The sequence below is a fragment of the Rosa rugosa genome, chromosome 1 (genome assembly GCF_958449725.1).
Source record: "Rosa rugosa chromosome 1, drRosRugo1.1, whole genome shotgun sequence".
NCBI lineage: Eukaryota > Viridiplantae > Streptophyta > Magnoliopsida > Rosales > Rosaceae > Rosa > Rosa rugosa.
In genome coordinates this window covers 4,794,141-4,812,433 of record NC_084820.1, presented here as the reverse complement: position 1 = coordinate 4,812,433, position 18,293 = coordinate 4,794,141, and the positions used below count along the sequence as shown (strand labels likewise).

The following is an 18,293-nucleotide window of genomic DNA, read 5'->3' as shown; positions in this document are numbered from 1 at the left end:
TTGGAAATTTTTTTTTAAAAAAAGTAGTGAAACCTTTGGAAAAAATTTAAGGGAAAAAGATATAAACAGTACCTGAGGTAAGACCCATTCTAAATTTTTGTACCTAACTTTTGGAAACTATCATTTTAGTACCTGGAGTACCCAATCCAACCCAATTTTCGTACACGCCGTCCATGACGACGTTAACTCTTCTGACAGCTGGCATGATTTAAAGAGGCCACGAGAGGAGCAAGTTAACGCCGTTATGGACGGCGGGTACGTATGTTAGGTCGGACTGGCTATTTGGGGTACCAACGTGATAGTTTCGGAAAGTTGGGTATGAAAATTTAGAATGGACCATAGTTGGAGTACTGTTTATATTTTTTTCCCAAAATTTAAACATAAAGTATTGAAGGTAGCCAGAATCAAACCATGGACTTGAAATATATCAAGACAAAGCCAAGACCACTGCACTATGCTAGCTGCTTGTGATTCCTTGTAACTTAACTACTTTTATATTAAAAGCTTACTGGGTCACGGGACCCAGTGTGCCCCAATGTGGCTCCGCCACTACATACTAACCTTTTGATGCCATTTAAATAGAACAAAGCAAAGCATTTCTGCTATCTAATATAGAGCTAGAGTATGAATTGCTTCTGTAATATTGCGAGATTATGTAGATACTTATCTGAAGGCAGTTCGCATCTACTCTGCAGGGAGAACTAGGGTTGGAAAAAACAAAAGGGTTTTCATTCCCTGTCTTACGGAGCCCTTTCTCTGACGATGACTTCCAACCTCATTGGTGTCCGATGGGTATGGTCGGACGGGTTCACGTTTGGTTGGTGGCGGGTGGTGGTTGGAGTTCAAAGTTGCAACAACAGTTTTTTTCTCTCTCTCTCTCACACGGTTTCGATAGTGGAGTGGGGCTGCGTTGTTGACGGAAAACGATGTAGTCGATATGGCATGGGTTCCAATATTTGGAGTCGAATACAACGTTGTTTGGTGCTCGGTGGTGGGCTGAAACACGACTAATGGAGACTGTGGCGGTTTCCTGAAAGCTTGAGTCGACTTTGAGGGATTGGAAAGCGGTTTGTGGCAGCCTTTTCTTTTGCACTAGTTTGTTTTTATTTTTTTAGTTTTTGGTTAGTCTAATAAGTCATTCCTCAATTGAGCTACAATTTGGTTGTCTTGGTTTCGTGGTTGTGCCATTGTTATGGTGACTCCAGGGACTAGTTAATTGCTTTAATTTTGATGTTTTCTTGTTGTCAATGTAATTGGGAGATGCCTCTGCACGTATACTGGTGGTTTTGGTATATGGTGTTAGAGGGAGTTAGTTTCTTCTTGAAGTTGGTTGTAAGGATGTATCGGAACTCTTAAGATAAATTGATTGTTTGTAGCCTAGAAGAAAGGCCGATTTATGTGGCTAGAGTTGAGCCACTATCGATCATGGTATTCATAACTGCTGGTTCTATAATAGGGGTATGAGTAAGTTCTCTTCTCTATTTGGAGTAGTTGGAATCTTACGAAATCAATCTTATCGTTACAATCTCTTGGATTAATGAAATTTCTTCTTTTCTAAAAAAAAAAAAAAAAAATGTATCAGAGCCATGTAATAAATGATTCACAATACAATTAGTCGAGATGCTCAACATCCAAGTATTACAATACATTTTTACTTGCTCTACAGGCTATGAAAATTGTTGTACTAAGTTGGACAAGTGGTTTTTTTTTTTTTTTTTTAAAGGTTTGGAACCCAGCCTAACTGGAAGGCTCAGCCCCATACCCGATTATTATTAATAAAAGAAGAATGATTGTACGTCGAGGGAGACATATAACCTTCATCTCAAGTACTAGCCTCATAAAGTACATCATGGATAATCACAGTAGCCTTATCTAGCTACTAATCATCTAAATAAGATAAACTAGCAATTTAGCAAGATATGCCAATATATATATGGGCATCACCATTTGCTTCACGATAAATAGATTAGACCTTAATGGAAGAGATAGCTCTTATATAACCTTTACAATCTTCCAAAATACAACCTACCTCATAACATACAATCTTTCATCTCACTCAGGAGAGCGGTAACCATCGTTGCACAATCAGTCTCAATATCAACATTATTCACTCAGGAGGCAAGTAGCTTCTTGCTAGCTGTAATATTGTCCATATATGCAAAACTAATTGGTTTGCACCCAACCCTAATTAGTTGGAGAGCTTTCAATTAATTTTTTGTAGCTCTGAGTGCAGAAATAGGTATCAGTCACCGTTGCAAAATGACTAATACGTACACTAATTTTCTAAAATTCAAATACGTAAAGAAAATTAAATACATAACCAATTAATCAAATACAATGACTACTTAATTTCTCATTGGATAACATTAATGTTCATCTTCTACACCCAAATTTTGTTACTACTTTTTTTTTTTTTTGTCTCCTCATCATTAATTCGTTATTCAAGTCACAAAACCATTAGAATTAACTCAATCAAAATCATTGCAATACCCTTATGAACACCGAAAGTAAAAATTAAACACCAAAAAAAAAAAAACATCAATCTCTTTTTTTTTTTTTTTTGGTGACGGGGCGGTGCAGCCCTTGAGCCTGGGTGGCTTAGATTAAAGAAACTGTCGAATACAAGGGGGGGGAACATTTGACCTGAACCCCTGATTACAATAGATAACTAGAGAACCTCCTGACATATTATCCTGAGTCTCTACTAAACACATGTACTTAACAATGCACCAACTAGCAAAGAGCGCACTATTGGCGGCTCTAATCGCTTTAACTGCAATAAAGCAGCGGTGACACAACGGAAAGATAACTTGATCTGTAACCCGACTACACCAAAGCATAAATACTGTATGCACAGCTTTCCCATTATGATGCCCCTGAAAAATACATCCAGTGACACATAGTCTCTCCCGACCACTAGGAGGCAGCGACCATTTAACGAAGCAAGGAACTCGCCGCCTACCTAGGGCAGACTCATTACCGCCACTGGAAGGCAGCGACCATTTGCATATGCAAGGAACTCGCCGCCAAACCAGGGCAGACCAGGCACAGAGAGTGCAAAAACAGGCACCAAACCCAACAACCCCGACTAAGCTACAATATGGACATAACTTATGTGAAAAACACAAGCAAACTAAGCAAAGCAGAAACAAAAACAACCAACTCGGCAGAAAACAAATAGAACATGAAAACAACCAGCAAGGCTCAACAGCATAAGGCTGGCCCAACCACCATCTCATCCAAGGACCCAACCCATCAGCCCACCACGCTTGCAGCCAACAACCAGCGCCGACATCAGACCTCCGCCGTCGAACAGATCCCAGAAGCCCAAGAACCGCCACAACACGCCGACGGAAAGCATCAACCCAGCGCTGCACCCTGTCAGCCAAACGCCCCGATCCCAGATGAGGAGATTGAGACCGATCAGCCCACACCGAGGACGAGTCACCACCACCAGCCCTGGAACGCACCACTGCCACCTCCCAGATCGCCGAATCGGTGACGCCAGAACCCACCGCCGCCGTAGACAGCAAATCGGGAAGCCCAGATCTAGATCTGTTTTCCCCACCCGAGATCGAAGGACTCCCCCCCACCCCTGGACCGCACCTCTGCCATGAAGGCCCGCCCCTCCTGACCATCGGAATCCCCTCCCGGGCCAGAACACAGCGACGAAACGCCGTCCGCGTTCGGCCGGGAGAGAACCACACCTCGAAGTTTTTCTCTTTTTTTCCGCACGTGGGGCGCGTTCTAGGGGTGGGGGCCTTTGATGTGAATTGAAATAAACAAACATTGAAACTAAGGGGGGGTGTATTCAATTAGGAGTCTATAGGATTGTTTTGTATTTTAAAAGTCCTTTAAAATCTTATGGTATTCAATTAAGATTTTCAAAAATCCTTTAAAATCTTGGGGTATTCAATTAAGATTTTAACAATTCCTTTAAAATCTGGTGGTATTCAAAAACTCAACGATTTTCAAGGAGTTTATTAGATGCTTGATTCTGTAGGATTCTAGGGTGCTTGGTATAAATACCAAACCCTATCAGAAATCCAGCCTCCAGAGGTGAGATTTTGATGTTTTTCTTTTTTTCTTTCTCTCATTCATTCTGAAGACCTCAAACAGCAGAAGACGAACTGACCTCGACCTCTAACCTCTAACCCGACCTCAACCTTTCTATTCTCTACTAACCAAGGTAATTTTCACCTTTGTATAATCAAAATTCTCTATTCGTTTTTTATCCTCTGAATTTCTCTCTGTATTTTCTGTTTTTGGGTTTATCATCTACAATCCAGGTGATGATCATGTAAATAATGATAGTGACATCAATCTTGTTCTTCACTGAAATTACAATTCATTCAGTTATGTCTTGGATTGAGTAAACCTTTTTTCCCGACCAAGTCGTTAGCTCTCTGTTTTTAGTTGTTCATAAGAACCAAGAACCAAGAACTAGTTATATATAAGAAAGTGAATATAAAACCAGGCAGTGTTTAGATTGAAATTTCTCTTTTCAACTGATCCCGCATTCATCTAATAAAGGGGGCTCGCCTTTGATTGTGCTAGCTCAGGTTGATTTGTAGTTGTTGGTACGCTGATTTTGGTGGGCTCGTTTTTGGTGTGTATTATGTACTTTGAGGCACGTCAATGTTATGTATGTGTATCATATAGTCATGAAAGATTGATAATGCCACATGCACAATTCAGAAACGAGGTTGGTGTAGATAAGTAGCAACTTGTAATGACAATGTATATCAAATGTGATTCTGAACTGTTGGTCAAATTCAACCTGTAAAGCTAGTATTCTTTTGACAATTCTGTCTTGTTAAATAGGTGATGATGTACGTACTTGTATAAGAACTTAAAGCCCTGAAACCAAGTTGTTAATGACCTCATCCTCCTCGGAGAAATGGGGCTCAAACATAGCATGTTTCGCTATGCAGACGGAGCACACAAGTTGCTAGCATGCTGAGAAGAAGATGATAGAAGTCCAAAGATGTTCTGATATGATCACAAAAATTAATATTAATATTCCCTTGTCAAAAATTATTAACATTATATCATACCATGTTTTTCTTTTCTCTTTTTCTTCTACAACATCATAACAAATTCATAACATACCATAGATCTGGCAAGGCATTTACATAGAGGCCAGAGTTTAGTTCTCATCAGGACTTTATCAAAGATTGCATATGATAAAAGTCCTAGCATGTTTATTATTTATATATATATATATATCTGTAAGAGGATGAGGCACTCTAATTTGAAACGAAATAAATTGACATGCCCATGTTTATAGCCGGTTTCAATGTTGTGAGTTGCTTTCCAAAACACTGATCCTTGTTTACTGTTTCTTTACTTGCCTTCAAACTTGGACTCATACTATAGCTTTGCAATTGTAGGAGTATTTCAAGTGCACTTTCAAATTTAACTGCCATCACAGAGGCATTAGCAGCTACATCACGAATTCTTGACATGATTGACCATGTAGTATTAAAACCGAAGACAGAAAAGGGATGGCTTTGCCACATGTGAGAGGAGAAATAGAGTTCCAAGACATATACTTCAGTTATCCATCAAGACCAGACAGCCAAGACTTACAAGGCTTTAATCTTAACATTTCGATCAGCTGGTAAGAGTGTAGGTCTAGTTGGGGGAAGTGGCTTTGGCAAGTTGACAATGATTTCATTGATTGAAAAATTTTATGAACCAGGTTGAAGGAGAAATACTTTTGGATGGACATGCAATCAGAAGACTTCAGCTGAAATGGTTGAGATCCCAAATGGGTTTAGTTAATCAGGAACCTATTCTGTTTGCAACTTTCATAAGAGAGAGCATACTTTTTGTGTTTTTGGTAATGTATTTTGACATGCATAATTTGTTTTTATAAAACTCGTTTTTCTTTGAAGTTATAATAATTATTTTATTATTTTTTGTCCAAAATTATTTTCATTGTATTATTTTATTTTGGTCTTTATTCTATTATTGTTATTAGGACAATCCATATGGAGTTATTAAAATCCAAACAAATCTTGCTATTACAATACTTTAGAATCTGTCCAAATCCATATGGAATTAAAACAATCCGTAAATTCTATAGAATCCACGAGAATCCACGGATTATAAAAAATCAGACAGAATCATTTAAAATCTAGATTGAATACACCCCCCTAAAAGAAAAAATGGAAGTAAATCAATTTTATTAGGAAAATTTAATATATTTTAGTTTCTTTTATTGATATAAATTAAATGAGAGATTTTCTGCAAAAAAAAAAATTTTCTTTTTTAATTGTGTATGCCATATAAGGATATTTCTGAAAAGAGAAATAAGTTAGATAAGTAAATTTAATAATTGAAATTAAAATATAAGGTGTAATGAGCAAGTAGGATGAACAGAAAAAATGACATGGTGGCAATAGCCGCACTCTAATGAGAATTGCTAATCCAACCGTGTTAAGGTACTTGTTCTATCCGAAAAACTAAATTATTAGTCAAGGCATGATATAATAATTTTTTTTTTTTTTTGAACCAAACATCAATTTCATTCATACTCAAGCCAGAATGGCACGGATACATACCTTCCCTTGCCATACCAGGACAAGTTTAGGACGTGGTATGCTAGCACCACTCATTAGACAACCAGTGCTCACTTATTCAGCGAGCCTATTAAACTATGAACATACATAGTAAAATAGGCACAAAATAAAAAAACAAAAGTGCATAGCCTAAAAACATAGGGTTGGGCCAAGGGCCTAAACCCTAGCCCAAATAGCAAAGGACTAGAGCAGAACCCTAGCCCAAATTAGCTATGGACTAGGGCAGACCCCAGCCCAAACAGTTCCAGCCCAAGAGGGAGTCCACCAAGGAATGCACCAGGCCCATCATTGGTTCGGCCAGTCCACCGTGTCCCTTCCACCACGCTGTCGTACCGCACTCGTCCGGTCAAGGTCCGCCTGACCCACGTCGCTGCGGCACCGCGCCCACCTTGCCACGCCCTCTCCGGCGATCGAAGCCGTGCACAGCCAACACCGCCGCAACATGCAGCAGCACAGAAGACCCATCTCTGCAGGCCCTGCAACCGCACAGCCATCAATCGGGATCCATGGCCACCGTCGATCCCAAAAAACCAGCAGCATGAATCGACGACCGGCCTCATGAAGCACGCGCACCCCTCGCACCCTACCAGCCGAACTTTCGGACTGAAACCTCGAGCCAAAACCCTTCGACAAACCCAGGGGCATTAGATCTCCCGTCCGGCAGCAAAACCATGACGACGGTGTAGCAGGAGGCTAGTCCCGACGCCGGCCGCCGCCGGACGAGAAGGAGATGGCAACCGAGGGTCTTAGGGTTTCCCGAGGGTGTTAGAGAGAATATGTGGAATCCTACCTTGGCATGATATAATAATTGAGTGAAGTTAATGGCATGATATAATAAGGTAGTACCTAGCTTAATTATCTAAGCTTAGACCTGCAATTACTGAAATAATGAGCCTATGACCGGCCTCCTGGTTGCTAGGTTGTTTATTAGTTTGCCAAGAATTGATCGACTATGAAAGATAATGACCTATCAGAACTGCTGCTAATGGAAATTCCCATGTAGCCTTTCGTTAAGCCCTAACACAATTATTTGCATCCATTATAAGTGTGGGCATGGAGTATGTAGTCCATTATAGGGATTTTTTTTTTGTCAAACAAAATATAATTCATTAAAAGCAAAAAATACTACACTTATCCAACAAATAATCTAATATTAATTACAGACATAAAACAAAAGAGAAACAAGTCCAAACTGAAGAAAGACTCCAAATTAAGGGAGAAATTTTTCAGTGCTCCCGTCAGTCCACCTGGCAATCTGACATGGTGTGACGTTGCAATCAAATATTGACATGTGGATTTGCTAAAGTTAAAACATAAACTCAATTTTCCATTCTTTTGTGAGATGACCTTTATGGGTCTTCTTTGCCATGAGAAGCTGTCCGGGTCTTCCGATCTCTCTCTCTCTAGAAGTTTCAATCTCTCTTATCCCTCCTCTCTCTAAAGTTTCCATCTCTCCATCTTTGCCACTGGACGCAACACCGGCGACTCCGTGCTCCAACTTGAGGGTAATCGTCTACTACAACGAAGCCAGCAGCGGAAGGTATGTTGCACGCGCTGTCCTCATGGATCTTGAGCTTGGGACCATGGATAGCGTTAGATGTCAGATCAATTCTATTCTCGATGTGATGATCATGGTAGATTCTAACTTTTGAGATTCCAATTCCAATTATATACGTGATGACTTGGTGTTTCATAAATTAATCTCTTGGACCATGAAAATTGCTCAAGAGATATAAGATGGGATTTGAAGATTATGGTGTAATTGATGATGAATGAAAGTATAACTGAATTTTTATTTGAGAAGGAAAAGTATAATTGAATTGGAAGATGAAGATGAGGAGATAGAAACGGAGAGAGAAGGACCCAATATCGTCTTTCCAAATGTCAACTGAAACGATAATTTTATATTTTAGAAAATAAAACTTATGTGTCAAAATCTTATTGGGGCGTCAGACCATGTCAGCATGGTGACATGGACTGACGGGAGCACTAAAAAATTTCTCAAATTTCAAATTAAGGTCCAAACCCGAAACCACCCAAAACATAAATCTAACAAGGAGGAGGATACATTAGTGTCGTATGAAATAACAAGGAGGAGGATACAATTTACAAGCATAAATATAGGCTTATAACTCTGGAAATTATTTTATGCACCGACGGTGCAAATGACCCAACACTTATAAGATGATCCCTAAAGGCGTCCCTAAACCCTTGGTCCCTAAAGGCACCACGAGACTAAATGAGTTTTTTGCGACATCTTATAAGTGTTGGGTCATTTGCACCGTCGGTGCATAAAATAATTTCCAGAGTTATAAGCCTATATTTATGCTTGTAAATTGTAATACGATATCACCATCAATCTTAGCTTTAATCAATTAACCACATTAAATGCATAGAGCCGATAGAGGACAAACGAACAAAGCTTGAGGCGAGCTTCAACAAGAAAGCCGACCTCAAGCTTAATTAACTTCATATGTCTCGTGATGAAATATGAATTGTTATACACTTCACGAGCCACGACCTTCTTAGAGAGCTCAAGTTTCTGTTATAGATCGACTACGCTAGAACAAACTAAAAGGAGATGAAATCAATAGGCACAAGCTGTATGGGACCCGATTTGCAACTCTGAAGTCTGAAGATATGGTACTACGAGATGGTATTAATTTCAATTATTAGATGAGGATCGAGGAGCATAGCTAGCTCGAGGGAGAGATTCAAAAATCAATCAATTAGGTCATCCTGTGTTGATCGATTAACGCCAAAATGGCTGGCTAGGGAAGATATATAGGAAGAGTTTCGTCAATCTGGTTATGAGAGGCCCCCATAATATGTCAAATTCTAGTCGGTCGATCAGTCATTGTAGTACAAGACTTCTCCTTATTAAGAGAATGGCATGGGATCCATACATCCAAACATATCATTTAAATAGAAGGGACCAGTCACCTTTTATTGAATCATATGGAACAAAGATTACGGTGTCGCCCGGAATATTGTACGTACCATCAAATCACACCAACCACCTTCCAAAGCTTAGCCAGCTAGCTAGCAACAAATGAATCTGATCGACTCATTAAAACAGCAAACAAATTAATAAATGAAAAGGTCAGAAGAGCATATATAATTTCACGTTCATATATGATTATATGTAGAAGTATAGATCTGATTTTCCTCCTTCCATGTGTTCTCAGCAAGTGCTTGTCACTTGCTGTGGATACATCACTTATTTGAGCTAGCCACAGCAAATCCATATAATACCTTGCTTAGATATTTTCATTTTCTTCTACGACAAGAAACTTTAGATTTGTAAGCAACAATTACAACGACAAGCTTCTTGCACAAACATTTCTCAAAACACATCAAAGTTTAGTGCATGCATGAAGAACTTGTAGCACAATTACGCTACATTTTCGGCATTTCGCTCCGGTTAAGACACTGAAAATTAGTTAATACATCGACAGTGAAATTGGCTTCAAGAAACTTCAACCACAAACAACAGCATGCATGGTTTCACAGTACATCCATACGTATATACGACATAAGTAATTACTCACTAACATGGCTGAACCGTAAAACCCTACAAATTGCTGAAAATGATCTCTCTGGAACAATAATAATAAAATTAAAACACATGCATTCTGCTGTATCAGGGCCTTAATTTCCATACACGATTATCATTTTTTATCATCTTCATACTGAATTAAGGAACCAAACTGGTCCTGGTCAATTTATTTGAGCGGATACAAAGGTTTAGGGTTTCATATATAGAAATAGAAGCATGTGCCACGGTATCTTATAGTTAATTAAATAATTATCAACTTCAATTATTTGCTAAAAACCCTGGTTCCAAAAAAAAAAAAAAAAAAAAAAAAAAAGGAACCCTGGTTCCAATGTGAATCACGATAATCGATGTTTAACAATGCAATGGACCAATGGTATCTTCATGATTGATTCAGATCTATGTACGATGATCGCATAATAAACTACTAATCAGAAATGATTAGTTCATTGATTAATTGACTTGGGATGACCAAGACTATCAAAACCTAGATTAAATTATTTATTAAACAGTATATTCTATTGACTTAGTTTGCATGGAAGTTAGCATTGCATGCTAATGTGTTTGTTTTGGAGATTCTATATATTGACTTACCATGCATGGAAATTAGCATCCAGATTAATTATTGACCTAATTATATAAGCTTGGTGAGTGCATGATAGTAGAAAAACCCAAATTGGTTATACTAAAAATTTCTAAAAATTAATTTAATTAGAACTAGCTACAAGTCTGCAACATTCCTTGGAAGATTAAATTCAAAGTTATAGTATATAATCAAGGTAAAAAATGAAAAATTAATAGAGGTATGAAAGCACAGCATATGCTTAAGTTGGGAAACGCGATCAATTCCTTAGATAATAACAGGTCAACTTGAGAGTTAAAGTTGCAGGTGTGACAGATTACTACAGCCCACCACCGATTCAATTTATAATTCTGATGCCTATTGTTGAATGCTTCATCTTCTCCCAGCAAATGACTAATTAATCTCTGTTGCTCACCTAGGGAAAAATACCCTACACATTTTGCCTTAGTTTTGTCTTTCATCCTTTTGTATTAAGCTAATATCGATTATTAATCGAAACATATAGGTTCACTCTTACTCAAACTCCAAATTAGAAAACACAAGTAGTGAAGAGGTTGTGAGTTGGCTTAGGTTTCCATTTTAAGGTACCTCATAAAAGAAGAAACTTAATTCTAAATATTAATTGAGAAATTATTAAATTTTAGTTGTATGTCACAATGTGTAATTGTGTATAAATATCTTATAGGGGTCCTTGACCCAAAGCATCAAAATAGGCAAATATCATCTCTCTTCCAGTAAGAGATTTTTATTTCCACTAACCCGATTTAAAAGAAAATGACGATATTACCATCGACCCAATTAAAAAACTACCATGTGCCACTCATCATCTCTCTCTCGACCAGCGCACCCCCTCGACTCCCACCCCCTCTGGTTCAAGCCTGCGCTCTTCCTCTCCCCGGACTTCGATTCCGAGGCCTACGTCTCCGACCTCAGAACCTTCGTCCCCTTCGACACCCTCCTATCCGAGCTCCAGTCCTATCTGGCCTCCCTCAACCACGAGCTCATCGACCTCATCAACCGCGACTTCGTCAACCTCAGCACCAAGCTCGTCGATGTCGACTCCACCATGGTGCGTCTGCGGGACCCACTCCTGGAGCTCAAGGAGAAGATCGAGCAGTTCAGAGGTTCCGTGCAGAGCTCGCTTGTGGCCTTGACGAATGGATTGAAGCAGAGATCGGAGGCTACTGAGGCTAGGGAGATCTTGGAGCTTCTGCTCGATACGTTTCACGTCGTCTCCGAGTCGTTGAATGAGCTGGAATTGGCGTCGTTCTGGCCTTTTTTTTTTTTTTGGGAGAAAGTCCAGAAAGAAAGAAAATTGGAGCATGAGAGCATCTTTAGCAATGCTAGCCATTTTTTAGTCAAATTTTAGCCAAAGTAGCTAAAAAGTCATTTTAGCTAGCCACTTTAGAAATATGTCTGCATCAATGCTCTCTATTTTAGCTAGTTTTGAATTTATATAATTTTTTAAATGAAGATTAAATAGTTTAAATGTATTTATAAATTACATAAAATAACTTAAAATGAATGTTTTAAATTATAGAATGAGTCTCATCTCACTCTCTATATTTAGGAGCAAGATAGCTAAAAGTTATAATGGAGAGCCACTTAGGACTATGGTGCAGCTGCTAAAATAGATAAAAAGCTAAACATCCTCTCCAAAATAGAGAGTCTGCTAAAGATGTTCTTAAAATGCTTAAATATTGTTTGGGTAAAATGCAGAAGGCCCAAAATGAAAGAAAAATGAAAAAAATATAAAAAGTTCTATTAGGGCAATAGAGGTCTGTTAATAGACGTTTTGAATTGATATAATCTTTTTTTTTCTTTAATGAAAGTTTTGTTTGTCTAATTTTAAGAAGATTAGTTCTCATTCTGGAGACTCAAAGTTCTATTGGGGGGAATAGAGGTTTATTACCCCTCTATTAGGGGGAAATAGACGTCTATTGAGGGCAATAAACCTTTCCGATGACTTATGAAATCTCCGACGACCTCTTTGGAGACCTCTGGCGAGGTTTTCAGAAAAGTCAGGTGGGCGGTGGCTGGTGAACTAATTCCGGTGTAGTTGGCCGGAATCCGGTAGCCGATGACCGGATTCCGGTGACTAGATTTAGGCGAAAGTTGGCAGAATCCGGCGGTCGGTGATCGAACTTCGGCGAAGTCTCCTACGATTTCTCTCTCTCTCTCTCTCTAAGTAACAAAGGGGTGAGGGTAAAATAGTCTTTAAAAAAAAAACTTAATGAGGTATTAGGGAAGACTTCTTTAAGAGTGTTTTGGGTAAGAATGAATTAAAAAAACGTAATAGAGTAAGTGGAAAAAAAAACCCCTAAAAATTGAGTAAATAGACAAAAACTCTATCTTATATAAAACTTCAGACAACCACGAGACTATAAATAAAATTATAGTTCCTTTCAAAAAAATAAAATTATAGTTATATATACATAAAGATTAACAATGTAACCAAAAAAAGATTAACAATGTTATACATATGAACATATCCAACTAACATAAATCATATATGTGGATCGGAATCTCATTATTCACTCTGCATTGACATGTGACAATGTTTGGGGGTTGGGTTTCAAGACCTCATAAACCCGGAAGGCCTAGACCTCAGCTATCAAAAGGAAAACGGACCAACAAAGTCTCGTACTCGATCACTCAAGCTAAATGAAGATGACCCCATCTCTTCTTTTCGATCGAGCAAGAACACTAGGGATGTATTACCCAGCTAAATGACTGATCTGTCATATGTCATGTCCAGTTTGACATGGCACCCGATTGATGTTGAGGACTGAAAACAACACCGTTTTCCAGCCACGTAAATTATAACAATACTAATACACCTTGATATTATAAATATCCCTCTGCAAAACCCTAACGTACAATAATGGCAGACCCCAGGTTAATAGAAATCCCAGTTATAAGACAAAACCCGGTGATCAAAGAACTGGGTCCCTAATATTTGCTTAGCTTTCAACATCTACCAGCTGTGCAGATTGTTAGCAATGGCGGGGTCGTCATAGATGATTTGACTTGAAATTTGAATCAAACAGAATAACAGATGGAGGAGCCAGCCCTGCACACGCAGTTAAAAAAACACAGATGGATGGCTACAAGAGGGTTTAGGGTTTCTCCTGTCTAAATCTTTATCATTGAACGAAAAGCTTCTGTTTGTAATCAACTTCACCAAACCCATGCATCATCTCCTTTTGGCAGTTATATATATGTTTTGACCATGTCATTATTTCTTCTTCTTCGCAGGAAAAAAGTTAAAATAAAAGGTTACAAATATTTGTCACATTGGATCAAAGTCCGATTCTAGTTGCTTCATTCCTGTTATTATGCATAAAATCAATTTTATTATAGATGCGTTTGCTTCGGTTATCTTTAGAATATAGACCATTTAGTTTCATTCAATTCATTTGGAAGTGTTCTGAACTTATCATCAAAGTTTGGCTTCATTAACACATGTATGTTTTCTTTTGCGGTTACTTTTTTCTTCTTCTTTTTCTATTGGTCATGATGCTAAAAAACAACTAACATCAACTAGGAAATATGCTCGTGTATCCATGTGCTAGGAAATCCAAGGGTTTCAATATATTCGGCGATTGACATATTCCAATCTTCTCATTATTTGTTTAAACAATGCATGCACTTTCAGTTTTTAATTTTTTTTTTGTCATTTGTTAGCTAATTCCCGGTTTAGGGGGTGGTTGATAACTTGGTAGAAAGGTTTATACTATATATGCATACTATAATGATATAAAATGGAATCAAAAGAGGTTGTGTGACTACTGTGACATATCTGGCTTGGCAAGGTAAAGTATCTGCCGATTAATGATCAATTCGGAATTTATAAAAAGAATCAGACACAAAAAGTCTTATTATGTCATAAGTTATCATAAAAGAAGCCGTAACACATAATTAAAAAATGTCAAAAAGTTTTGCCCAAGAGATGCGATTGTTCATAGAAGCGGACTTCTTTGTTTTGAACTATCTTGCTAAGAGGACCATTACTATCCCAAAAGTATGATAAATTCTTTTGGGGTCATTTCCCTGTCAACTGAAGTACTGCAACACAACTCAATTGTTGTACCCTAATCTATGATAATGGCTGTTAACTAGAACTTGCTAGAGTATAAGGGTCACATTAATACCAACAACTATCTTCAGCTTCAATTGAAGAAGTAGATAAAAAGTACAGAAAAAAAATAAATAAATAAATCCCAACAACCCCATATATATGAAGCCCTTATTAGGTGTGGGTCTTATATGTAGCCGTATGTTACAGTCCAGCTTATCCGTATTTCTTAAATTGCAGAGTAAACTCATATCTGCATCTAATAAATGTTAGTGATTCTATGCGATCGTTGAGACCCTGTTACAGTAAGAACGAAATTGCAGGCTTTTGAATAATAATTTATGTATGCAAAGAATGAGTCAATGTGTATGTATGGTAAATACACTTGTCAGAAACACAAGGACTCATGCATAATTGCATGATAGCTCTAACACAATTGTCAGAGGAGTAAGCTAGTCTCTCTAAATACATATAGGTAGCAACTTATTGATGAAACATTTATCGATGGTATTTGCTAGCTAGCATTTGAGTGAAATAATACACATATTTGTGTGACATATATACGATTCGGTTGATCTGACTTATGTTTGTGATGGATGTGCAGGCATATACACATGGCTGAACACAAGTGGCCAATAATGTAACTAACGAAATCTAATTAGGGGTTTTGTTCAAAGATTTGAGCATACTCTCATTTAACAACGAATATATGTTTGTACTGACTCCTACTTTGCCTAATTAAACTACAACCGGATGGTATCATACTTCTGTCAAATCTGTACTTTGATTGAAAAATATCAAGTCTAGCACCACATACATGTGAATTATCTCCGACTTATATCTTAATCAGCTCAATCGATCTCACCAAGTGAATCCCAAATCCAAACAACACATGAGATTTTGAGAATCAGTTTAAGAGACCTCTATTACTAGTTCGGAATATTATGAGTTTTTTCTACTGATATACAGTGTTAACAGTGAAGAGTTCCGAACATGAAACATAAAGGATGAATTATTATAAGCCAGACTTCAAACTAATTTATTGTATTCATTACAGTACATTACAAGAAGGTGAGATTTTCAACAAAGAACTGGGATATGTTGTGTGTGGACCATTTGTGATCAAGACAATAGAAATTAACTTAGAAAATCAAAATCACACTCGAACGCTAGTAAAATAAATAGTAGAGGGAGGAAATGTATATTAGAACCAAAAATTCATATTAGCAAAGAACTTGGCTTTAACTAATTAAAAAAAAAAAGAAAAAGAGAGGCACACGTGGCACATCTACCAAGCAAAGCAGGTGATGAAGGTCAGGTGACATTAATGTTGCCACAACTGGTCCTCAACACATAGGGCTGGCTCCGGTGCCATTATCATATCGTAATTCCTAATATACCCATACTCTTCTCCAAAATGACCATTTTGCCACCACGGCTGCGGAGGGTAGAGCCACCCCTCCACCGAGTCCTCGAACACGAACTCCGACTCGGCCGACTCGTAGCTCGTCCCCAGGCTCGGCAGCTCCACTATCTCCCCCAGCTCCTCCGGCGTTCCGGCGTCGGCCATTGACGACGAGGATGACGATTGCGACAATGTCGATGACGACGGCGGCGGAGGCGGCGGCGGTGGTGGGTCCATGGAGGCGGCTTTGGCGGCGGCGGCTTGGATGTCTCGGGGCGAGTTGGAGTCGGGTCGGGGCAATGACCCGGATAAGGCGGGGAAGTTGAGGATGGCGGAGTCGCCTTTGATGGTCAAGGCGGCGACGTCGTGGGCACGCGCCGCCATTTCGGGGGTGGAGAAGGTGCCGAGCCAGATCCGATTCTTCTTCCTGGGCTCGCGGATTTCGGATACCCATTTGCCCCACGCCCGCATTCGGACCCCTCTGTAAACCGGGTGCTTGCTGCTGCTCTCCCTGGCCCGTTTGCTGCTGACCCGCTTCTCGTTCGGGTTGGAGTCTCCTGGTGACGGGTTATTCTGACCCGGGGAGCGCGGAGAGGCGGAGGAGGAGAATGAAGACGAGTTGAAGCTGGTCGACTCGGTGGTGGTGGTCTCCGAGTGGCTCGGGTCAGTGGTCATTGCTCAAAAGATTTGAAACTTACTGACCGACCTTATTTCTTTGTACTACTGTATATATATATAGATGCTAAAAGATAGATTAAAGCTTTAAGAATGAAGAAGCCTTGGAGATTAAATTCTCTCTCTCTCTCTTTTTGTTTACTATAAACGGAAATGTATTGCAACTCTGGTTCAAGAAAGAGAAAAGAATTGGGTGATGGACTGATGGAGGTGTGTTAGCAGAACTTAGAACAGTGGTGACTGAGACAAGGAGCAGAGAATCCGAGAGAGGGAATATAGAGTTGGAGAGAGTGCAGTGTTGTTTGCGTGTGCGAGTGAGCAAAACTATTTGACTAGAGAATGGAGGAACCCAAAAGGCTTTGAAAGGAGAAAGGAAGAGGAGGGGGGGTTTTTATTAGAGAGGCACACAGAGAGAGAGGAGATCAAAGACTGAAGCTTTTTCAAGGAAAAAACGTGGGCTTTCGCTTTGGTTTCTCACAGTGAACCTAAGCCATCGCTATCTTTATGACATTAGCAATTTTAATTTCTTTCTCTAAAGGAAGATGGGTTTTTGTTAAGTGGTTGCTGTAATTTCTGGATCAATATTAATAGGCAATATTGGAGAGGGGGAGAAGAGGTACGGAGAGAAACTGTGAAGATATATGGCGATGTACATTGTACTGTCTCTAAAGAACACAGCTGGCTATGGTACAGCGTACGAAGGCATCTGGGACAATTAGGATTACGGATTGCCGCAGTAGCATGGAAGAGGACGATGTATTGTACCACCCAATCTTCACTAGCTTAATAATTCTTTCCTTTAATTTTCACCCATCCCCCCTTCCTCACAATAATAACTCTGTAACTAACCAAAATTACAGAATTATTCAGTCAGTAAAATTGATAAATGATTGTGTGTATCTTATATATGGTTGATTCGGTGTATTGTTTCACTCGGTTTTCATTACGTATATATTGCGCAATTTAATAGGTTACAGTTGACAGATGTAGGGTTTAGAACTGATAACGCATTGGACCGCACCAAACTACACTGTCGACTTTAGGTTTAGCGGTTTGTTTGGCTTTTAGCCACCGATGATGTGATAGTTATCACCGACTCTCTCCACTCTCTCTCGTGTGAAAATTGATCATAGTCGATGGGGTGATTGGGCAGTGACTGATCAAGACAGCGAGGAGGTTCTAGATTAAAATTTAAAAATATGCAAATCCTCACTGGAATTAAATGCACCGAACCATTCCAAATTTCGAGAATCAATCTTGCTGATTCAGTGGTCAATTACGGTCAAAATCTTTAACCGTTGATCCGTCATAATCATTTTATTTTAAGAGGCTTTACTTTCATTGTTATTTTAAACTTCTCCGACAAAACTGGCTAAATTATTCATTTTTTAAAAAGCATTGGAATTATT

General features: G+C 38.9%; 1 protein-coding gene across 1 annotated transcript; it reads right to left on the bottom strand.

Moving 5' to 3' along the window:
* Positions 1 to 15,960: 15,960 nt before the first annotated feature.
* On the bottom strand, positions 15,961 to 17,300 carry LOC133727029 (ethylene-responsive transcription factor TINY-like). Its single transcript, XM_062154658.1, has one exon. The coding sequence runs from the start codon at positions 16,882 to 16,884 to the stop codon at positions 16,129 to 16,131; it is 756 nt and encodes a 251-aa protein (XP_062010642.1). The 5' UTR covers positions 16,885 to 17,300; the 3' UTR covers positions 15,961 to 16,128.
* Between the last annotated feature and the right edge of the window lie 993 nt (positions 17,301 to 18,293).